Below are 25,468 nucleotides of genomic sequence, written 5' to 3'. Positions count from 1 at the left end.
GTTCTTTTTACTATCAAGGGACATTCTTGCCCAGACAGACGGATGGATCAGACACTGCAGTTCATAAAATGTTTACACTGTACACACACACACACACACACACACACACACACACACACACACACACACAGGTACAAGCTACAGAGCTCCAGATCACATAGTGAGACAAATGTGGCAGTGTCATATGAAGGTTTATGACTTTCCAATATCAAAGAGAAGATTTAAGTTAAACTTTGTCCTGTCTGCCTGTCACTCTCAACAAAAAACCTTTCCCCCCCTCTTTTAGTATATGCCCATGCCCATTGCTCACATGGGAACACTTCAGGAAAATGTTTTCTGGGTCATAAGTTTTCTTACTCTGCTGAAATTTTCTCCTAATTTCTGACGTGATAAGAAGACCATATATGTCATCAAAAAGTGGTGGGCAGGGAAGGGGAACGGTAAGGGAGAGCACAACAACCATAAAAGAAGAGTCAAAAGGACTTTCTAAAAGATTTAACATTCCAACTCACAGTAACAGCAAATGAGAGACTTGTCTCTATTGTCTAACTGAAGCATCTGTCTAACACAGTGGCCCTCTAACCAAGTCTGAACAGGAGAGGCTGAGCTGCTTCGCAGAAACTTCGTGTTCATCTCCCTCTGCTGTGTTCTCATCAGCTGCCAGGCATCACCGTAGCCTCACCTTTCACACACCTACATGCTAAGTAATCCTCTACAAAAGCCCTTTGCTCTGTGCTTTTTCCGATAGAGCATCCTTTCCACTGAAATACAAATAATGTGCCTGCCAGCCACCTGCAAAAGGTTTTACACTTCTCCCCCATGTCAGCTGTCAAGCAGAAAGAACTTCAAATCCAAAGGTCCAAATTGCCGGTACACTAATAAATGTAACAACTACTAATTATATCTGATAAGAAACCAGAGAATTGCACACTGAACTGAAACTGGATCCAATGAATCAAATGTACCCAAAGACAGTTTCAATTTCCATTATTTTAAAATTTCTCTCTCACCTCCTCCTTTCTTCCAGGTTCAACCTGATATTCTAGCAGAGCTGACAAGTGAACCATCAGTTCTCTTTTACTCTGATGTCCATAGCCATCTGGAGTATCTATGATTTCAAAGTATTTCCATATCTAAATTCTAAATTCCCATCATGATAAAACCTTAAAATAATGCCTCTATTAGTCTACTTTGAGCATTTATTGATAACACATAAGCATTTCTCAAATGAAGATATTTGATATTGTGAGCCTGTGTAAACACACTCAGGATCTGCCTGCAGATTTAGGAAGTACAGGGACAGGAGAGACCTAGTAGCAATCATTTTTTTTCTCCAAGGAAACTAAGACTATACGAGATTTAAGAAAACCTGTCCTGATCAAATCCAAGACCCTGAACTAGGACTCCAGACACCTTGGCTACTGATCTGGCTCATACCAATCTATAGCTCTATATCCAATAACCTTTCTGTATTTTACTAATAAGCATTTTTGTTTGTTTTTTTAAAATAGTAACAGCATGGGGCGACTGGGTGGCTCCATCTGCCTTCAGCTCAGGTGATGATCTCCATGTCCTGGAATGAGACCCATATCAGGCTCCAAGCTCAGTGGGGAGTCTGCTTCTCCCTCTCCCTCTGCCTCCACCCTTGCTTTTGCTGTTTCTCTCTCTCTCTCTCTCTCTCAAATGAATAAATAAAAATATTTAAAAAAATAAAAATAAGCAGTAACAGCTCTACTAAAATATGTGCAGTTACATCTGTTATGTCCACTAGTGTAAAGAGAAAAAGAATATGAATAATTACAAAGAGTACAGACAATCCAAAAATGATTTCTATGTTCCTTAAGAACAGTTATTCTCATAGTATGGCTGCAGGACCAACAGCATCAGTATCAATTGGGGACATATAAAAAATGCAAATTCTCAGGCCCTCTCCAAAATGGGCAGAATCAAAAAATCTGGGTGTAAGGCACAGCAGTCTGTGAATATACAAGACCTCCAAGTGATTCAGATGCATGCTCAACTTTAATAGCCACAGCTCTAGCATATACTATCTGCTTTACTTAACTTCATACTAAAATTACTTAAAATGGCTAATGCTCCTTAAGGACATAGTCAACTGGCTAGGAGCCAAAACTAGACCCAGAAAGAGGAAAAGCAGTCCTCAATTAAAAACACTTTTAGGACTATCCCAATTTGGGGCAACAGACAATTAACTGTAAAGACAATATCTTTTGGCTATACTACACAATACAAACCACTCCACTGAGTCTCTTACTTGGAAGAAAGCAAGCATTCTCTTTTAGAATAATTAATAAAATTAAATATTTAAATAATCTCAAATTTAGGATGAGGTGACGAAAACTAAAATGGAAGCAAATTAGTAAATTTAATAATAAGAATCAACAGTGAAATGTAAAGACAAGTTAAACAATATGAAGGTATAATTATTTGAATATTAAAGGAAAGACAGGACACCACCACGGAGCAAAGAGAAAATGAAGAGTTTTGTGAAGGTGAATGGAGGTGTGGGCATATAGGAATTATGACACTAGCACCAGGTAAAGAGAAAAATAAGTGAAGGGAGAGAAAGTACTGTCACTAACTAACACAAGAGGAGCAAGTTTGAGGAGTATCTGGCATTAAATCTCAAAGAAATTACTTCATGAGTACTGTTCGCTCAGAAGGTGAAAGGCGTATCAGAATCACTCATGACTTCAAAATCAAAGCTAGCACTGTTCATAATAACCAAAAGTTACCTACAACCTACATACCCATTCAAAGAGGATTTGTGACCATCATCACAGTACTCCCATACACTGGAATTCCAGGAGGCCATAAAAAATTATATGCCTCCATGACACGAACACTGAAAAACACTTACATGGGCAAGTGGAAAAAGCAATTAAACAAAACATACAGTATCATCTGACTTCTTTTTTTTTTTTTAATCATCCAACTTCTATTTCAAAAAACATGGGCATTTATACACACACACACACACACACACACACACACACACACACACACAGAGCAGGAAAATGATAAACCACAATGGACACCAGAGCAGGTGATCTGATTGTAACTAAATTTTATCTCTTATTTTCTGAATTTTCTTGCTTTTTAAATGAACAATAATTACTTCCATAATGTGGAAATATAAAAATATAGACACACACAAATGTTTTAGGGGGCAAAAGACAATAAATAATTGCCTTCTTATACACAGGGATGTGTGCCAAGTACTGCTGCTAGGCAGAGGTGTTAAACAGTAAAATTCCAGAGACTTGAAAAAAACAGAATTCTGAGACAAAGACACAAACTTTAGAGGGAAAACAACTCAAATTATAGGCAACCATCCTAATACATCAGTTTCTATATTCAGCAAAAAAAAGAGAGGGTATCAAAATCACTACATTCTAATGCTTTAATCAAAATGAAAAGTAGAAAGGACATAGTTTATTAGGCACATTCTGTGTACCAGATACCTTCATATAATATCTCCCTTAATCTTCCTAACAACTTGTGAAGTCTTACCTCTATTTTGCAGGTAAAAGGCTTAAAGGAAACAAGTAGGTTTCTGATGCTCAGGGGACCCCAGAGCTCATGAGCTCTTTCCACTACACTGGAATCCAAAGGGATTCATAACACACAGTTCCTGAAGTGGTACAAACTGAAATTTCGGGTGCTCAAGCAACAACTTCGGAAAGGACTCTATTATCCCTCTTAAATACAAAACAAATACAGAATAGAAAGGGAAGGGGGAAAGGCAGCAAGTGCTGATGTGAGAGGCAGCCTTGCCGGATCTGTTAAGGATTTCTGACTCCTGAGGGAAAATGACTTTGGAAATGTGAAATGCTCCTTTCCCCTGCTGCAGGGCAAGACAGTGGTGATGCAATGAGCAAACAAAGGCTGCGGCTTAAATCAGTTACCAGAGACAAGGAGAAGAGAGCAAATTTAAGAAGTATTCAAGAGATAGAACCGACAAGATGTCATTGATGTGATAGTCTTCCTTTTGACCCAACAACCATACGAACTTAATTCTAAACTCATATATAACTTCACCACTAACAAGCTTTGAAGCCATCTCCAATTTGGAATCTTACAACTTCACTTCTTACTTTTTGCCCTTGTAATACAAACTTATCCACATGCATCTAAATATTAAGAAGTATTTCTTCCATCAATTGGTAAATGGATAAACAAAAATGTGATTTATACATACAACAGAGTATTATTTGGCAACAAAAAAAAGGAGATAAAATACTGACACATGGCACAACATGGGTAAATCTTGAAGATATTATATAAGTGAAAGAAGACAGTCACAGAATACCACATGTAGTATGATTCTATTAGTATGAAATGTTCAGAATAGGCAAATTCAGAGATATAAAGTAGGTCAGAGGTTGCCTACAGCCGCAGGGGGAGGGCAGTGTTGGGGATGATAGCTGGAGGGTATAAATTTCCTTTTGAGGTGATAAAAACGTTCTAAAATTGATTGTTGTAATGGTTACACAACTCTGAATACACTAAAAAACACTGAAACCAATAAACACTCCATAGATAGGTAAACTGATGTGTATGTGACTTACAGTTGAATAAAGCTGTTATTCTTTAAGTGTTTTTTGGGCAATATTTATTGAGTATGATGTGCTCAGTGCTAAGGTGGACACAGGATTTCAGCCCTGAAACAGCACAAAATCTACAAAAAAACAAAACTCTTGTAAGCCAAGTGGTTCCTATTAGGATCTTCCATATGGTTCTATATGAATCAATCCTCTTGACATCTTTAAGAAAAAAGGCTTACCCAAGAAACACGTTCATTTTTCTTTTGATTTTTAACTCCACAAAGGTATTTATATACTAAGATAATATTCCAAGTCACTGACAGAAAGGTTATTTAATCATACAGTTAAAGAACATTCCCTATAAAAGATTTAATTCTGATATTTAAAAAAAAATTCCCTGGATGAATCATTTCTAGAGATATGTGGGCACTCTTTTAAAAAAACAAAAACAAAAAACCCTGGATGTACCAACACTAGCCTTACATTTCATGTCCAGCCATATAACATCAAGTTCAACTTATGCTTTTATTTATATAGATGTAATGGCATTCATTTCCAAATTTGTTCTTCAGGCAGGTATCTTGGAAAGTACTGGTCTAAATGCCAAAGATCTGAAGATCTAGGTTCAAGAACTCATGTTGCCAGGGCTGGACTGATTTTCAGGATGGTGATGGTAAACAAGCAGTTAATATATACCAAAAAAAAAAAAAAAAAAAAAAAAGGCACCTGCACAGTAGAAAGGACATACCTTTTTATTACCCTAGAGAAATAGAGAAGGATTTAAAAATTTAAATAAAAATACATTAATTGCAGCAATACTTAAAATAACAAAACGCTGGAAACAACACATCTTTCCAAAAATGGGGGCTCTATAAATAAATAATGGTCCATGACAGAATACTATATGGCCATTGAATTTATTTAACAAGTACCCCCAAGGTTATGAAAACAATTATAACTTTTATATAAGCTCAAAATGTCAGTTACAAAATAGCATTTTTGGTGTCATCTCAATTTTATAAAATCAAAGATGCAGTGGAAAAAATCAGGAAGGTTGATTACAAAATCACAAGTAAAGTTATCACTAGGTGTTAAAATTATGAGTAATTTTAAATATTTGTTAGTTACAATTCACATTTTCTAAAATAAATAAGTATTTCTATTATGGGGGGCAAGAATCAAACAACAAATTTGTAGTTACTTCTCATCTTCTCATCAAAGTAAGGATGAAAAATGTTCTGCCCCAAAGTGACAGTTCTGATTATCTGAGTTTTACTGCCTAAGGTTTTAATATACTAGTCTTGCAATATGCCGAGTTTTCTCTTTACTCTGGGCTTTTACCAGTGTTGTTCCTTGTGCCAGGAACATTTTTAGCCACACTTCCTAGAACCTGTCACTTCCCCAGGCTAACTCTGAAGAATAAAGAGGCAGAGGTGTCACTTACTCTAGAAGTCTCCGGCACTGCGTGTGCTGATGGAACCCTGGCCTTGGCGTTCCAAAGCCTTTATCACAAGATACTATGGTTGCCTGGTTTCACATTTTTCTCTCCAACCAGACTCCAAGATACTATGAAGTCAAGAAAGAAATGTTTTTGTTTTGTTCACCACTACATCAACTATACTTTGTAGCATAGCGTATGAGCTTGATAAATATTTTTGGGGAAAAAAATTTATGTATTAATGGATGAATTAAGAAATAAACATCCTGTCACAGAAGCTAAGTATACCTAACTGTTACACATGTTTACTCTAAGTAAACTAGGGGTGTGTGTTTTATGTCATGAAAACATCAGTTTGTTCAGTAATACAAGCAGAAGACAGGTCTTATGTATTCCTGTTCTCAGAGTCTGAAAATGTTAAAGCATGAGTTTAGTAGAAAGTTAAATATATCCAATCACAGGGTATTAAATATGTTAATGTTTTAAATACACCATTTGCAAATAAACAGAAATAAGGTACAATTAAGGTAAACAATTAAAATAGAATTATACTGTATGTCCTGAACTTTTTTCCCAAAGATCAGATTCAGATGTTGCTTTTTTATTCATAAGCTTAGAAAAAGTAAATAAAACATTTTGTACCCTGCTCACCATAAATCTTAACTTACCATTCAAATTAAATCTAAACATAAACATGACCCTAAAACCTCCTCCAGTTCTACAAATACTCAGACAATCAAAATCTGACTTCTAGGACAGCAATTTCACTATAGGAGTACAATATTTATATTGAAGAGATAAATTATGCAAATCATAATGGCTTATGCTTATGTTATAGTTAAGCTTACTTTCCTGTATATTACAGGGTTTAAGTGTCTGCAAATTTATCCAAAGTTCAGGTTGCCTATCTATGAAATAATTATACCATTTAGGACTTTTTTTTTTAAGTAAGCTCTATACCATATCAACAAGGGGCTTGAACTCAACCTTGAGATAAGGAGTAGCATGCTCTAGTACCTGAGCCAGCCAGGCACCACCAAGACACACTTAACACAGATTTAGGTTCAAGGTTTGGGTAGAGCTGATAAAAGCTTCAAACAATATAGACTACTTTGTATTATTTACTTAGCACTTGATCATCAAAGGTATACAACAAACTTGAATTAAGAATTCACAAAGTAAGGGGCACCTGGGTGGCTCAGTGGGTTAAAGCCTCTGCCTTCGGCTGAGGTCATGGTCCCAGGGTCCTGGGATCGAGCCCCGCCTGGGGCTCTCTGCTCAGCAGGGAGCCTGCATCCCTTCCTCTCTCTCCGCCTGCCTCTCTGCCTACTTGTGATCTATGTGTCAAATAAATAAATAAAATCTTTAAAAAAAAAAAAAGAATTCACAAAGTAAACCTCTACTTTATTTATAGCACTGCTGTATTCAATCTTCCTTCAGGGAGGTCTAGAAATGTTAAGGTAGTTTAAGTCAAAAATAAAGGTTCTGTTAAAACTAGATCATCTCTAACCTTGGTTATGCATTCACCCAACTAGATAAAGTTACACTGGTAATTTTCCACATATAAATTTTAATATTCATTTAAAGTTTTAATTTCTTTGATACATAAAAAACATCAGATTTTAATTTAAAATTTCAAATACAAAGTGATTAGTGACACCTCAACCAGTAGTTGATTTTCTTTTTCCAGTAAGTCCGACACAAATTCAAAATTCTTGGTTAATATCAAAAGAAAAATCCCACTTAAAGAATGAAAGAAAGCATCATAGGAGTAAGAAACAAATGTGACTATATTTTTAGTCCAAGAGACTCTGCTGCAGCACTGTCCCCAGCCCCGGAGATTCAAAGAGCATAGCCCCTATTTTAGAGTTGCCCACAGTGTGGTGGGGAACACAGATAATAAAGGTTCCGTTTGCTGAGTGGGTTGTTCCCAAAATTCTTTGTAGTAATCTGGTGCTACTTTTTCACTGAGTACTTGCAACACCTACCACCACTGAAAATAAATAAGACAAAGCACCTTTCAATAATTTTTTTAAAAATCTAGTCTGGAAGGATACCTGCGTGACTCAGTCAGTTAAGCATGTGCCTTAGGCTCAGGTCGTGATCCCAGGGTCCTAGGATTGAGCAGGTTTCCAAACGCAGCAGGAGCCTGCTTCTCCCTTTCCCTCTGCCTGCTACTCCCCCTGCTTGTGCTCTGTCAAATTAATTAAATCTTTAAAAAAAAAAAAAAAAGGAGTAAAGGAGTGGTAATTCCCTTTATAAATCACCACTCCCATTCGACTCCCAGTAATCATAGGAAGGCTTTTTTTTTTTTTTGAAGGAAAGGACAGTTCTAAGAGACAATGCGAACTAAAATATCTTCAGGATTTGGCAGCAAAAGGAGGGGGAGAGGAAACAGGAAGAAAATGATCACTCAGGTATCTGAGCCTGTGAGACCCTAAAAAAATGGGCACTTCCAGAGGTTGGTTAAGGTTCCTATGTACAAGCTGACATTACAGTGCATTTCACAGAGACAGCTTCCGGTGTATTTTCCTGAAGATGACCCATGCTCGTGTGTTAGAGAAAGAACTAGGACCTTAAACTCACCTTTGCCCAGAACAACTGTCCACTAAGCAAATCTGTGTCCACTGCCATGTAAAACTCAACTGTCTAAGCTTTAAAGTATCTCTCTGGCAAAGTTTCTGTTGTGGCTTCTACCTTCTGATAGTGTGGATGAAAAGCAGTTCCACATTTCCAGAGACCACAAGTAGAAGAATTAAAAGAAGAATGGGAAGTCCACAGAGAAAGCCACTGGATCAGGTGACTAAGGGGATAGAGCTCTTGCTTTGTATTTCTTGACTGGATGACTCAAGAGCATATGCTCCAGGTTAGGTAAGACCTACAGCTCATAGGCTTTCAAGGACCCTCTTTAAGAGAAAGAACAAGAGGGGCACCTGGGTGGCTCAGTGGGTTAAGCCGCTGCCTTTGGCTCAGGTCATGATCCCAGGGTCCTGGGATCGAGCCCCACATCGGGCTCTCTGCTCAGCGGGAAGCCTGTTTCCTCCTCTCTCTCTCTCTCTGCCTGCTTGTGATCTCTATCTGTCAAATAAATAAATAAAATCTTTAAAAAAAAAATTAAACAAAAAAAAGAGAAAGAACAAGAAACATAAGCAAACCTCAGAAAAAGACATGACAACGTGAGCACATTTGCTGGGGCCCTTCCCAGGTCCTTGAAGGGTAATGCACCTCTATGCAGAAGAACAGTCCTAGGGCTCAACGGCCATCTGAGGAAACTGAACGGAAGGTGGCAACCTCAGGAATCTGGCACTTCTGTGTAATTGGAGGAAGCAAACTTTCCTGCACAGCACCGAAGTAGTTAAAATTGCCCAAGAAAATGCAGGCAAAAACAGATGAGTGGCTTAGACTGGCTGATTACTGTTGTAACAATCTCATTGGACAGGGGTAAAATACAAAGGAAGTATGTGCCAGTTTTTACAGAAAACATATGGGAACTTACCTGGGTAAATTTGCTTTCTCTTAAGTAAACAAGGAGTCTTTTCAGATATTTTGAGTTGAAATTGAGAAGGACATTTTTAATTATAGAGAATGTAGAGAAAGAGTAAGTCACTGGAGAATGATGACCATAATACACTAATATTCGACTTCACTCTGGGTGGAAGAGATGAGATCAGGAGTTAAATTTTTACACACAAAGGACCCACTATACAAGGGAGGAAGGAAGGAAGGGAGGGAAAAAGGAGGAAACAGAAGAAAAACATGAGTCTCTATTTGAATAAGCTTACATGAAGAACTTTTTATAAAAGAAAGATTAACAAATGTTAAAGAAAATTAATTTATTGCCCCAAAACGAATATGAAATGTAAACTATTATGGCATGGCTCCCTTTTCTCTCCCAGATGTCCTGTTCCATGTGTGTAAGTATTTGGGGCAAGCAAATTCATTGCCACTGTCTTTCTAGCTCTGAATTCCAATTGCAGACAGGTAGATGCGCTGCACGGAATATAGAGGGGTAAACTCTGGTAGGTATTGGTGAAGCAGAAAGAGCAAAATCACAAAGGGCAGCACCCCTAAGGGAAGGTCTTTGATCTGCCGTGCAATAATCTCAATCCTGTAAGAGTCCCCTCTCCCTCTCCCATCCCCACACTCAATTCTCACCCAGCTGATTGGAGAGTTTCTCCCCTCCCTAATTGTTACTGAAAAGAGATTGGAAAGAGCAAAGATCAGACAATGATCAAACAGGACAGGCTCAAAATCGGTAATGGTGATTCCAAGCTCCCTTGGGAATAATAAAGTAACAGAGGGGCCAGGAAGAGAGCCAATTAGTACATTCCCAGGCAAGAGAGAGCGGAGGCCAAGGAAAAGGATGGAATTAAACACCAATTGTGCCAGTCTGCCTACTTCAATGTTATTCTTCACAGATACAAAACCAACAAGCAACCAAGACAAAGGTATAAAATTTGTGAGGGTGGCAAGGGCCCTGTAACTAGCTCTGCCTCCACCATCTCTCCATGATCCTGAGTGAGGCATCAGAGCCTCTCTAGCCTGCATTGATCTTAACTATAAAATGAAGAGTGAGGAAAAAATTAATTCCCGTGAGTCCTTCCCATGTTAGCATTCTAAAACTCTAAGAACAGCATGGTATACCAAAGAGTATGGACTCTGGAGCCACATGGTTTGGCTTTGCATCCCAGTTCTACCAGAACTAGCTGTCTGACTCTGGGAAAGTTACTTGATCTCTCTGTACTCCAGTTTCCCCACACGTAAGAGATGGAAAAAAAAAATATATTACCTACCTTAAGGAACTGTCCTGACTATAAAATGCTGTGTTAGCTATAATTATGGCCGTGAGCCAATTTTGTAGGCAATACCTTTCCGGTACAGGCTACTGTGTGGCAAATCACCTTTCTGAAAAGTTCTTCATCAGTGGGGCAAACAACTGCCCACCACTTCCCGGACCGCTTCCCTTCCTAGGCCAGATGTAGACATTCATGAAGCACAGAATTCTCCCATTAGTTTGGATGCAGGCTAAGGATCTTCACTGAACCAAGAGCTTACACAGAAAATAATCAGTCAGCCACATCTTAAATACAGATAATGTTGTGTTCCTTCATCACTACTTCCATCCCATAAGGTTCAAACTGGTTCAAATGTAGCACCCTACAAAAACATAGTTCAAGAGAACGCCTTTTGATGGAAAAGAGAACAAAAGACAATCCCTGACCTGTGGGTGGTTCATGACTACTGAACTCTGATATCCAGCTCCAAGGACCACAGCTTCTCTAGAAACATTTATATAGTCATCTCTGGAAAACAATGGCTAAATGCAGATGAATGGTGTTATTTGATACTATTTGGTAAAAACATTCTTCTAAAAAACAACAAGTTTGTTCAACAACAGTGCAATAGGCCAAACAAGACTTTGGAAACAAATTTTTCATGATGATGTGGTAGGATGAACAGAACAGGGAGCCCTTTCATCAAGCAAGGTCAATGTTTAGCAAATTGGATTTGGCAAAAACCCGAGGATAAGAAAGGGGGGAAATCAACTTCTTCACATGCCCACCTCCTGCTGGGCTTCACCTCAAGGTAATCCCACACTCACACACTCAACACATCCAAAATACAGGGTCTCCTCTTCCCCATCTGTTGTTACTCCTGTGTTCCCAAGCTCAGCTGAGACCAATTCCACCTCCCACGCACTTCTCAAAGCAAGCACTATCTTTGCAACTCTCCTACATTAGAACCTGGTTAACTTGGAGTAACTGCCTCTACTCTTGCCCCTCTCACATCCATTCCCCAATCAAATCCCAGAAAAATTTCCCGCTTATACCTAAAGGCTTTTACATGCAACAACATGGATGAATCTCAACAGTATTACAATAAGAGAAAGAAAGCAGACTTAAAAGTTTACATACTGTATAATCCCATTGATATGACATTCTGGAAAGGGCATTAATTCCACAGGACCAGAAAACAGATCAGTGGTTGTGAGGGTGAGAGGAGGGCTTAGTTACTCAGAAGCACTGAGGATTTTAGGGGATGATATCAATGTTCTTTGTCTTGACTCTGCTGCTGGTTATGGGCCTTATAGCAAACACATCAAGCTATACACTAAAATGGATTCATTTTACTCTATATAAATCCCACCCTAATATAAAAAAATTGGGGAAAACCCCAAGGACTCTTCCATTGTCTACAGGTTCCATGGCACTGTTGTTTTTTTTTTTTTAAGATTTTATTTATTTGACAGACAGAGATCACAAGTAGGCAGAGAGGCAGGCAGAGAAAGAGGGGAAAGCAAGCTCCCTGCTGAGCAGAGAGCCTGATGCGGGGCTCGATCCCAGGATCCTGGGATCATGACCTGAGCCGAAGGCAGAGGCTTAACCCACTGAGCCACCCAGGCGCCCCTCCATGGCACTGTTTATCTGTTCCATCTTGCCTTCCACATTCCAGCAAAAATCAACTTTTTCAAATGTCCTGCACTCTCCCTGCACAACCTTCTCACCACTGACTCACTATTTAACATAGCTTTTCCCAATTAACTCCTAAGTCCTCAAGGCTGCCTCCCTGTCTCTCCCACCCCTCAAATTCCCAAGCTAATAAGTTGGATGCCCTTCCTCTAGGCTCTCATAGTGCCTGATATTTCCCTATCACTGCATTCAAAGAAATGTATTATATATATTATAGGCATACGTTTTGACATAATAATCTGATCTTTCATCAAATAACTGAAGTGTGAAATCTTTGGGAAAAAGGACTACCTTTTATTCACATGTGTGTATGCAGCCTGGCACATGCAGACACTCCAGAATCCGTACTGGAATAAATGTTTCATAAGGCATCAGTGTATCCCCACCACTTTGAAGAGTGCCCCTGTGGCTCAAAAAATACAGGCAGCTCTTGCTGCACAGTCCCAGAAATGACCATGCAAGCTGAAACCACGCAAAGCAATCTCAATCATCAATTAGGAAAATTATTATTTCTCTGCAACCTCTAACATGTTTTGTCAGAGCATTAAAAACTATCAGCTATATATGTACAGGAAAATGGAAAAACAAACACGTATATTTAGTATACTGTAATTTTAAGTATTCAAAGCTTTGAGAATTAAAGTTTCTTTTTTATTAAAAAAATCAAGTGTCGTTTATAATGCCATCCATTCACTGTGTAATTTAAAACACCAAATGAGCATCTTTTGATCCCTTGGTGAAGGGGTCCACTTCTATGTTTGAACTAGCTTCCAACATTTGATCCTCTGTGTTTTAGTGTCTTGCAGTATTCCTCTGAGGAGTTCCTTTAACGTGAGGTTTTTGGCCAGCATCCTTTCCTCTGTTAGGTCTTCATCCTTTTAGTCACAGCTACCTTCCTAATTTGTGACAAATTACCCTTCGCTGAGCTCCTCTGGCTGCATGTATGGAGTGTCTACAACAGTGGCAGTGTTGACATTTACACGGTCAGCTATTTTTTCCAGAACTCTCTTTGCAAGTGGTTTAAATTTCATTCCAGGCATTATCAACTTTTCATTTCTTTGCTGCAACTTTGATCTTTGTCAGCCAATTCCCTTTTTGCATTACCCATTCTTATGAAATGTTATAATGAGACAAGAAGCAACACAGCTACATGCTTTGCTGTCTGTTCTGGACCAAATAACAGGGTGTGCTAGTTGGACTTCTATACAATTATTCACAGCTAACATTATAAGTGAAACTTAAACTGTGTTTTTTGGAAACTGGTGTTCTTTAACTATAATAACTGAAAATTGTGCATATGGGAAATGGGCAAACTAACAATTATTTGTATTTATAATCATTTTAGAATTAATCAACTGGCTCACCACTGAGACAAATTTAAGGAATTGGAATTTATGCCCTTCCCATCTACACCTTCTAGTTTATAGCATCACAAATGAAGGCAACTTCCTAACAACTCAATTCACAGTCAAGTCTAACAAATTAGAGAAAATAGTCAGATTATAATCCAAACTCAGTTACCAGTAACAGTTATGAACTGACACTGTGCCTCTATGACTTCCCCTATAAAATACAGTTAAATAACAGTTCCTTCTTCACAGGGCCATTGTGAAGACCCTAAAGAAGAAACAGACTTTAAAACGCACTGTGAAAAATTCAACCAGATACTATCACATCAAGTGTACACTTAGTGTGCACCAAGCACTACCAAAAGAGCTTTTCCTTAAATTTTCTTATACAATTATCAAAACAGCCTACAAGGTAAGTAGCATTATAGTCTCCATTTTACAGAAGAATAATACTAAAGCACTCTCCAAGAAGGCAAATAACTTGTCCCAGGGTATGCAAATAGTAAGCAGTAAAGCCTGTACTTGAGCTCAAAAATTATAACTCTATAGATCAAGTTCTTCAGAACTTCTTCACTTTTTCACTGCTTTCTCAGACCATAGAAGGACATGGTCATTGAGAAAGGTAAAACACTGAATCCTAGAAACTGGACAAACCCAATTCACTATGACTCAATATAGGATCCAGTTCTATTGGGACATTTTCTGGCAAAAGGAAAAAGATGCACAATGTCCAGAGATCCAAGGGGCTAAGGAGAACTATAAAAGGAGCCAAAAAAGTAGGTGGGGGGATTCAATATCTTCAATTATTTTATGCTAGTTAGTAGAAACAAAAATACCAAAAAAGAACTAAGAAACAAAATTCATTTTGCAAGAATAGTGAAGGAATTATATTTATCATGAGCATATAAAAAAGCAGGAGTGCCATAAAAACAAGGTATGTAGAACCAACAAATTTCATTGACATTTTCAGTAACACTGACCCTGAAAGTTAATAACATTGTTTGTTAAGGTCTGATTTCACAAGGAATTCTATATGGAACAGAAACACGAGAGTTTAATAAGGATGTATGATATGAAAGCAATGGGATTAGTTAACTAAAATAAGTAGATTCCTCTCAAAATATAGTCCATTCAGAAGGACACATTTAGAACATCTGTATTTCATTAGGGGTATTAAGTGAGATAGAGTCTTAGTACCAAACAGTCCTAATTATAACTTATCTTGGGAAATAAAGTGAGTTCTCTTTACTGAACAGTAAAATATACTGCAAGAGGGGGCTTAAATATAGCAACAAGACTGTCAACAAAGAGAGACAGCAAATAAAACTTATAGCCCAAAGGAATACCAACTAAAAACTGAATAACCTCTCTAACAATACAATGCATTTTTAGACAATACCCAACACTTCTTTTTTCCTCTTATCAATCCTAATAATCCAAAGCAGAAAAAAAGTTGCTAAGCAAAGACTATCCAATTTACAAAGAACAGAAACAAAATAAATTAATACAAACCAAATGCAAACATGTTTGTCCCATCACACCTTCACCAAGGTTCCGTCACTGGTGAAACGAGATGGTCAACAAGAAGACTTCACTGGCAGAGGTGCACCTGCTTTGGGAAGGGGCAGTTTAGTTTTCAATCCCACCAAAAAGGAGAATCTGTCTTTTACGTCCTGAAATAGAAAATACTTTAAATGATATATAGTGGATTGTGTGACTTACAGATTTTAAGAACTACCTCACAGGGATGCCTGGGTGGCTCAGTTGGTTAATCCGTTGCCTTCGGCTCAGGTCATGATCCCAGGGTCCTGGGATCGAATCCTGCATTGGGCTATTCTCTCAGTGGGGAGCCTGCTTCTATCTCTGCCTCTGCCTTCCACTCTGCCTGTTTGTGCACTCTCTCTCTCTCTCTCTCTGACAAATAAAAGAAATCTTAAAAAAAAAACTATTTTACAAATCTGATAGGAAAATAATAGAAGGAGCATGATAAAGCATAGAAGCATTTTATTAGATAGAAATTAGGCTGGACCCAGGTAACAGAAAATCCAGTTGATTTTAAATAACTAGTTCTCTCACAGAACAAGCATGTAGTCAGGGTGTCAATGATACCAGCTCTGCCTTTCCTATCTCAGTGTCCATCCTCACGTTTGCTCACTGCCTTGGTAAGCAGCACAACCAAATTCCAAGCCATCATTTGCTTTTCATTTCAGACAGGAGACTTTCACTACCCTCTCCCTGCAGACTTCCTCTTACAAATTACTGGCCAGAACTGAGTCACATGCCCACTCTTAGATCAACCATTGCCAAGATAAATAAAATCATCACGACTTGACTTTTATTTTAATCATGTGTTATCTCTTATTATTGCTAAAATCAATGGCTTGCTTATTCCCATTCCCCACCCCTAGACACTTGCAAAGAGAGAGGTGGGATGGTTCTCAGCGTAGACATCACTGTTGACCTCAATTGTTTTTAAAGATTCATATGACATCTGTAAAAGTGCAGTTTTATGTCAAGAATTCAACAGTTAACATAATTATCTAGATTTGATTCTCTCTGAGTTTACAGAACACTCCAACATTAGACAACGGGGGCACCAGAATGCAATGAACTATTTTTCTAGTTTGATGAGTAAGAGCCAGCAAAGCAGCTTTTAAAAAGCACAATTTCTCAGCTAACATGAATCAGAAAAAAGTGTCAGTTCTTTTCAATTTTGCAATTCCCAATATGATCCAGTTGAGCAATCCTATCCAACCTCACCTCTCTACTCAGTCTCTGCTTGGGGAATGAGGGAATGGGAAAACATACGGGGTAATTGTGTCAATGGCTCCATTTTTTTTTTTTTTTAAATTAGCAGTCTTTCCACCTAAACAATTTTTGCCTTTCTAGGAAAGCAGTGAAGGTTAAATTATAAGAGATTATCTAATAAAAAACACCCCCATGCAAGATCTTCCTGTATTTGGATTTTTAGTTATAGACTTACAATGAAGGAAAATTCAGTATCTTCGAAAACTCAGAATGCTATGGTCTTTGATGGCATAGGCCATTCCTTCTGCATCTTTACAGACAGCATTAATCCTAAAATTGGAATCATTAGACTGACCCTTACTCAAAGTATGATTACAAATTCATGAAACTTTTCTCATATTTTTTAAAGATTTTATTTATTTAGTTGAGAGTGAGCGAGTGAGAGAGAGAGCGTGCACACAAGTTGGGGAAGGGGCAGAGGGAGAACCAAACTCCTTGCTAAGTAGAGAGCCAGACACAGAGTTCGATCTCAGGACCTTGGGATCATGCTCTGAGCCAAAGGCAGACGCTCAACTGACTGAGCTACCTAGGCACCCCTAATATTTTATATTTTAAGTACTCTCTACAACCAACATGGGGCTGGTCACAACCTTGAGATCAAGAGTTGCATGCTGCACCTACTAAGCCAGCCAGGCACCCCCATTTTTCCTAAAGTAGGCTCCACACCCAACAGAGAGCTTTAACTCAGGACCCTGAGATCAATATCACATGTTCTACTGACTGAGCCAGCCAGGCGCCTCGAAACTTTTCTCATTTTTAACTACACTGGATTACATACTCCTCCTTGAACACATCTCATCTTTCCCTCTGTGCTTTTCGGTTGGTTGTTCTTTCCACCTTAATACTTGCCTTGCCAATTAATGCTGTAATTTCTGTCATTAGAATTTTATCAGATGAGATTCAGGGTCTGTCTCACATGTCCCCTTTTCTTCCATGCCCAGGCAGGGTCCAAGGCTTTGAATCATTCCACACAGGGTTCACCCACTATCCAACTCTCAACCACTCTGAGGCTTTTAATAGATCCAAAGGAGATGCAAGCTCTATAACAGTCCCCAAAAGTAATGAGACCAAAAGGTCAGCTGACTAGAGCTGAAAGGAGGACTACTGCCTGCATCTTCCCTCACTTATTTCTTTTTTTTTTTCTTTTAAAACAGGGCAGGTGGAAAAGAATCAGCAAAGAAATTGGGAAGGCTCAAGAGAAATGATGATGAGGGCTCCACATCTGACTGGTTTCTTATTCCTGAGATGTAGGATCTGTACACATCCACATACCACAGAACAGACACAAAAGAATTCTGGCTTTTTTTTTTTTTTTTTTTTTAAACACACTCCAAAAGTCACTGCAATACCAGAAACATTTGGGAGACTGAGCCATGTGATGACAATTACAGGAATCCTGGAAGGGAAAAGAATGCTCAGGGAAGGCCAGACAGCCCTGTATTATAAATGCTACTTCAGCCCCAGAGTCCTCCCCACACCCTCCACATCACTGCCAGGGAGAGGTGGCTGGAGACACTGTTCCACAACATTCCCCGGACGCTCTCGATGAGAAGCATGCTCTCACACTGCTCCATGATTTTGGTTTGCTCAGTTTCCTCATCCTTTGAAGTAAGACACTTCCTGATGGTCAGGAGTTTGGTTCCCAAGGATGTGAGACTTACAGTAGAAAGATGACTGAAAAGGCAAACCACTGAGCATACTAGTATGACACTAAACCTTTTTTCCAAGTTTCTTTATTCCCTGAATTAATCCTTGTGGAATTTGGGGTAGGGGGCTGGGAGGTTAAAAGTTGTAGTTGGGAGGAGAAAAGGAACAAATATTTACCGAGCACCTCTCAGAGCAAGCTGCTTTCAGAACTAAGAAACCTTGCAAAGGAGACAGCATCCGGGTTTAATGACAACTAAGGCTCAGAGAGGCAATGTGCCTCATCCCAAAGCTCTTAAGAAGGCAGCAGGCTGGAATCCCACACCAACCTGACTCCAGAGTCCACACTCTTTCTATGAAACTACACTGCCTGAGACTGAATACAAATACATCAGAGTTAGACCTGGTATAACACAAACAGGCTTTCACCAGTCACTCTTACCAAAGCAAACTGACTTTATTTCTTTCTTCTTACGTAATTCATATAAAGTATAAGAAGTGAGTTGCAGGTAAATCCAAGTAAAGTAAAAAAATTATTTGTAAAAATTTTTAAAGATAGCTATTAATCTTCCCAGAGAATAGGTAATGCTATTCTCATTTGGTACATTTCCTTCTAGCATTTATGTGTGTGTGTGTGTGTGTGTGTGTGTGTGTGTACACACACACACACACACACACACACATAAAATCTTTTTTTTTTTAAGATTTTATTTGTTTATTTGACACAAAGAGAGAGAGATCACAAGTAGGCAGAGACAGAGGGGGAAGCAGGCTCCCAGCTGAGCAGAGACCCCCTATGCGGGGCTCGATCCCAGGACCCTGAGCCGAAGGCAGATGCTTTAACCCACTGAGCCACCCAGGCACCCCCACAATCTTATGTGCCACAAAATTGGGGTCATACTCTCTACAGTTTGTCAGTTTGTGTCTACTTCTTTTCAACTAACATATTGGAGTATATTCCCATGTCACTAGAAATTCCTCAAAAGTCTGATCTTTTAAATAATTTCATTAGATGGCACCTCGTGGCTCAGTCAGTTAAGCGCCTGCCTTGGGCTCAGGTCATGATCCTGGGGTCCCAGAATCAAGCCCCACTTGGGCTCCCTGCTCAGCAGGGAGACTGCTTCTCCCTCTCTTTCTGCCTTTCCCCCTGTTGTGCTCCCTTGCTCTCTATCAAATAAATAAAATCTTTTAAAAAAATAATAATTACATCAGAATATATTTCATAACTAAAGTCTTCCAAATGAAAGCTCTGTGCTGACAGATTAGGAAACTTAAATACTTGAAATATTACATATTCCATGTAGATATCTACAGAGACAAGGAAGTACAAGAGACTGCAGAGCCATGAATCATGATTCCACAGAACCCCTGCTGTTAAAAGGATATAGTTCAACAGAATCACATTTGATAAAGCTTCATAGGTTTGAAATATTACTAACCCATTAATATATACAAAATGTACAGAATTCAAAATTAGGATTACAAATTATCAATTATCTTTTGCTAATGCTTTTCGTGGGTCTATATGGAAGTCAAAATGCCCAACATTGTGGAATTTTCTTTAGCTAGAATCATGATAAACTGAGTACCTGTTTCCATTGATTAGCGAAGGCTTCTGCAACATGGCACACACCAAAGAACCATCTGACTACCTTATAAAGCCCAGCAGTGGTAGTAATGATAATAATACTAAACAGGAAGAGGACAGTAAGTAAACAGGAAGAGGACCGTGATGATAGCTTTCATTTTTTTAAGTCTTATTCCATGTCACTCACTGTCCCTAATTCTTAATATAGATTTTCTTTGATTTAATTCTTTCTAAATCCCATAAGGTAGGTACTTTTCTTATTCCCATAAAGTAACAAGCAACCTGAACCCAGAAAACTTGAATTCAAATCCATTCTTGGTTCTAATAATCTGCAAATAGTTATTTCTCTCTAGATATCCAATTCTCTACTGTATAATAGAAGGGCTAGGGTTGACAGCATTGTAGATTAAATGAGCTCTCGTGTACTATGGATTTGACTATCACCTGAAAATATATATGTGCCCCTTGGGGGCAAACACATATCACTAAATAATCATGTCACTAAATCTCATTATGAGCTCACCATCTTTCATAGCACAGCACACCAAGAAGTTATAAACAATCAACACATGTTAGCTTTAAAAGTGAAACCTCCTAGGGGCACCAAGGTGGTGCAGTAGGTTAAGTGTCTGACTCTTAGTCTCAGCTCAGGTCATGATCTCACAGTTCTGAGACTGTCCCCATGTTGGGCTCCTCCCTCAGTGCAGAGTCTGCTTCAGAATCTCTCTCACTCTCCCTCTGTCCCTCCTGCTCGTGCTCACTCACTCGTTCTCTTTCTCACATAAATCTTTAAATAAATAAATAAATAAATAAAAGTAAAACCTCCTTGGCAACAAAAGCCCAAAACCTAAAGCTTCGTAATTCTAGAAATTTGAACCCCATGATGAGCACAATCTGTCAATATCTGGTATCCAGCTGAAAACTCTGAGGGACAGAGGTTTCCTCCCACCGTGAAAGCTGGCAGACCTAAACAAAAATACATATTTATCAGCAACTGTCCAAGACAACCAAAACAAAAGGTCTACCAGGGTGGGGCATGAAAATCCGTATCAAGTCCCAGGAAAGAAAGGAGAGCTATCCCACCAAAGAGAAGGCTGCCTCCATAAGGAAAGTGTGGGATATCCATCAGAGCCTGGGAAAAGGGGTCCAAATCCTGATTTTCCTCTACTCAGCTTCCATGTATTAAGCTAATGTTTTAGCTCTATGAAAGTAATTACCAGCTCTGCAACCCATCAATTCACTCTGAGCATTCCTGCTGATTTTTTTCTTTGGTCTCCAGGACCCAAGAATCCCTTTCATTGATCTGGAAGTATGAAGGAAAGATTGGTTGTTACTAATTTCTTTCAATTCTAAATTTCTGCCAAGTCAAGAAAATGAATTATTTTTGAGTATTTTAATGGAACCTATGGGGGTTAGAGTAGGCATAGCCTCTGAAAAACATAAGATTAAAGCCATATATCTTTGACCTCCCCTCTTCTAAGCAGAATGGACAAATGCAATTTGGCTCTAGGCTGTGAACTCAGGGATGTGATCCAAATCACCTCCATTCAAATTTAGGTAGTCTGCCAAGAGTGGCTTAATCAATAAATGAAACGTATATGGAGTTACAAAAGAATTTCATACATCCCCTAATGGTTTCTAATGGAAGGCATTATTACTATCCCCATTTTACAAATAAGGACAACAAAGTTCAGAAGTTAAAAGTACCAGCCCCAAGATCACACTTAAAATGTAACAAAGCAATCTTCTGGGCTCAAATACCAATTTTCTATGCGATTTTTTCAAATAACTGTAGCATGTTATGATCTAAAGAAGTTCCCCCAACTGGAAGTAACATTCGAAACTAAGCTAAAGACTTAACAAACTGTAAGAGGAGCTTAAGTGCATCCACCCACAGGCAGGTATTCATTTTGCACTGTCCACTAAACTATATAAACATGATAGAGGAAATGATGAAATTACCCCATGATTCCTCTCACTGCCTTGTGAATCCACTTCCACTGCACAAATATACTGAATGGGCATTACACATATAATGAACATATGTCCACAGAATACACACACACGGGAAGTAGTGGGTAAAGAACCATGTGGCAGGAATGACAGTGGTGAGCCCTTTCTGCCATTTAAGTCCTAAATACAACTGCTTCCTCTGGTCAACAGCAAACCCCATGACAAGGTTGTCTGTGAGTGTAAGTACTTCCAATCCAAACAGCAGGTAGCTATGGAAGCTATATAAACATCAACAGGGCTTTGTTTTTTATTTATTTTTTTTTTAGATTTTATTTATTTATTTGACAGAGAGATCACAAGTAGAGAGGCAGGCAAAGAGAGAGGGGGAAGCAGGCTCCCTGCTGAGCAGAGAGCCCAATTCATCACCATCCCAGGACCCTAGTATCATGACCTGAGCCAAAGGCAGAGGCTTTAACCCACTGAGCCACCCAGGCACCCCAGGGCTTTGTTTTTTAATTGCCTAGAACCAAGGTTCCAGATTCTGCAATAAATAGAACAGGCAATGTTTGACTCCTTAGGCATGTGAAAATCTGTTAAAATACACATACGTATTTTCCTTTTTTCAGATTCTACATGCAATATACTTTAGCTACAGAAAATCTTGAAAGCATAGAAAAGCATGAAGAAACAAATTAGGGGGCGCCTGAGTGGCATAATCAGTTAAGCGCCTGACTCTTGGTTTTGGCTCAGGTTGTGATCTCAAGGTCATAAGACTGAGCCCTGCAGGGGGCTCCATGTTCAGCCAGAGTCAGTTTGGATTCTCTCTTCCTCTCCCTCTGCCCCTCCTGCTCATGCTTTCTCTGTCTCTCTAAAATAAGTAAATCTTAAAAAAAAAAAAAAAAAAGTCAGAAATTGGTCATAATCCCAGTACTCAGAGGCAACAACTAATGACATACTGGCCTATTTTCTTCCAATTTTTTTTTTCCTGACTGCTAGACTATTAAAATATTTCCTTTTCTATAGAAAAAGAAACTAGTTTCTTCAGACAAGAACAGGAAAATGTATCTTAGAAAAATTGAATTCCACTGCATTTATAAATAAATACAAATTTCTTGAATAAAATGTTAATGATATAACTACAGCAAGAAAAAAAATACTTAAAAATCCTTTGGAAAAGCTCAGTAAGGTCACAATCTAATACTTCCCAGTGCTACACCCACCAAAACAGAAGAAATAATAATCTATAATGAACATAATAGGTACTCACCGGAAAACTGGTTTTATTTTTTCCAATCTTTATTTTCTAAAATCCATTTTTTTTTTTTTTTGCACTGCAATTATTAACTGTATTATCCCAGCTGGGTTCAGGATGTACTACACCCTCCCCCCCACAAAAAAGTAGGCTGCCATATTGAATATCTTAAGCTGAAGGAATCTGAGAAAATGGCACAAGCAGGAAGGTCATGCTGACCTTCTCCTGGCCCTTCTTACAGGAAACAGGCCATAAAACCTTCATATGCAAGATGCCTTCCCTACACCAAGAGGAAAGGTGTATCCCTATCTCCAAAGAAAAAGGGATGCAGAGAAGAATTCTAACAGGCCTTGCTAAGTTTCCTCTGGTTTACTATAATTACCTCATATTCTTACCCTATCATCTTCCTCCACAACTGTATACCCTTCATCAAACCTAGCGTAAAATACTCAGGTCTGTTTCTTTAGGTCTTCATTTCTTACAAAAGTCTCCATGTCACATAAAACTTACATTAAATAAATTTGTATGCTTTTCTCCTGTTAAGCTTTTTTAGTTTAATTTTCAGACCCAGGCAAGGACCCTAAGAAGGTCCAGGAAAGCTTATTCCTCCTATATAATCTTATCAGTAAGAAAAGGAACTTCAGCTCACCTAAAGAAGAAACTGTGTAGAGTGGGGCATGAAGTCCTGTTTCCATCTCAAAATTCCACTTCTGGAGGATGCAAAGGAAATATCATCTGACTATGGTTTATAAGCCTTTTCTGCACATATAACCATACATGTATATAATCGTGTCCTCTAATATGAAACAAATAGCTTAAAAGTAAGGCAAGTCATGCCTAACAAAGTCAAAGGCAATCTGCTTTTCACATCCAGAAATGGAGACTCAAATGGAACCAGTGACCTTGGTAAAGCTAAGAACAGCCACTGGAACATAAATCTCTTTTGTAGCAATTTCATTGATCATGTATTTCTAAGGTACCTATTTAAAAAGGGCTCACATAGAACGAGTACTTTTGTACTAGTTACCACTAGGTAAACACAAATCTTAAATAATCTTCAGTGCAACAGACCTGGAATTTTATTCCCCACAGCCTAGTGATTTTAAATGCCCTGTGACCCTCTTAAGCACTGCCAACATCAACATCTGGTACCTGGCACAAAGAAAATAGATTCTAAGAGGGTTTAAAAAAAAAAAACTTTCATTTTCATCATGTGCTTCAAACATGTTTCTAAGGTAATTCTCTTTCTCTTCCTTCTGATACACAAAAAAAGAAACTATCCTATCAGGCAGCTGTATCATGTTTTGGGGAGAGGAGAAAAATAATTGCCAAAAATTCAGTCTTAGCTAATGTTCTCTTATCCTTCCCCGGAAGAGGAGATTATATTCAATAAAATAGAGGTCTGAGAACTGACTAGATGAAAGAAACTAAAAAATGATTATAATTATCTCCCCACAAACCTATACACTTGCAAAAACAACTTCAAAATTCAAAGCATAACCCCTACAGTTCTGTGTATTTCTCTCTGCTACTCTCTTCTTCCTCCTGTACTTTCTCACATAAGGCTTTTTATGACCTTCAAATCCTCCAAAGATTTTAGCAAGAACAGTGATCACACTACTGATAATCAAGATACTCAGTACCTTTCAATGCAAACAAACTTTACTGAAGAATTTAAAAGAATTCAAGCTCATTCATTAAGCCATAAATACTAACCTAGGAAATTTTAAGGGACTTTTAAAAAGTAAATATGGTGATGAGCAAAACTGACCATACTTCACGAAGAACTGAATGAGAAAACAGTGGGAAATAAAAGCTAAAATATTTTATTCTAAGAACCCTCTTTAAACAGAAATGAATAAAAAATTAATACTGTCTCCCAATTATAAGTTAGTTGAAATAAAGCAACAATCCTTCATTGTATAGCTTCAAGACAGTTGTGAAGGCTCACTTCTATATAAACTTCTTCCTCTCTTTAGTTCTGGCTCAAGTCTGTAGTTACCATTACATAAGTAAAACAACCTGTAAAAGTTTCCTCTCTGTTTCAGTATCGTCAACTCCTAACACAGGAGACATGCAATGGGCAGTCCACAGCTAATGCATCAATATTTTTCACAAGCACTCACATTACCACATGCCTGCTTAGTATCTGAAATAAAACGACTATCTCCCATGTTAAGAAATTTTCTCAAAGGAAAAAAACATGACCATCATTCATTTCTTAGCCAAACATACTCAAGGAAACTCAGCATCGGGGCTGGTTAGAGTGCAAATATATTAGCTGGGACTTCAGCAAGTGCCTGTCATGTTGAATAGCATGAAGAAGATAGTAATTATTGCCGAGAAACCATTAGAGGGCTCCTTAGTAAAACAAGCTGCCCGAGCAAACTAATGGACC

General features: G+C 38.4%; 1 protein-coding gene across 3 annotated transcripts in view; it reads right to left on the bottom strand.

The window, feature by feature from the left end:
* BNC2 (basonuclin 2) overlaps positions 1 to 25,468 on the bottom strand; it is a 430,229-nt gene that overhangs the window by 337,604 nt on the left and 67,157 nt on the right. Inside the window, exon 1 of one of the 3 annotated variants that reach the window (XM_046023705.1) lies at positions 15,338 to 15,438. The exons of the other annotated variants lie outside the window; for them this stretch is intronic. Within the exon in view, the coding sequence (XP_045879661.1) occupies positions 15,338 to 15,361 (24 nt within the window). The 5' untranslated portion in view covers positions 15,362 to 15,438. Of the gene's footprint in view, positions 1 to 15,337; positions 15,439 to 25,468 lie in introns of those variants that run through there. 3 annotated transcript variants of the gene reach the window in all.

The sequence above is a fragment of the Meles meles genome, chromosome 11 (assembly GCF_922984935.1).
Source record: "Meles meles chromosome 11, mMelMel3.1 paternal haplotype, whole genome shotgun sequence".
Taxonomy (NCBI): Eukaryota; Metazoa; Chordata; class Mammalia; order Carnivora; family Mustelidae; genus Meles; species Meles meles.
This window is presented reverse-complemented; position numbering and strand designations above follow the sequence as displayed.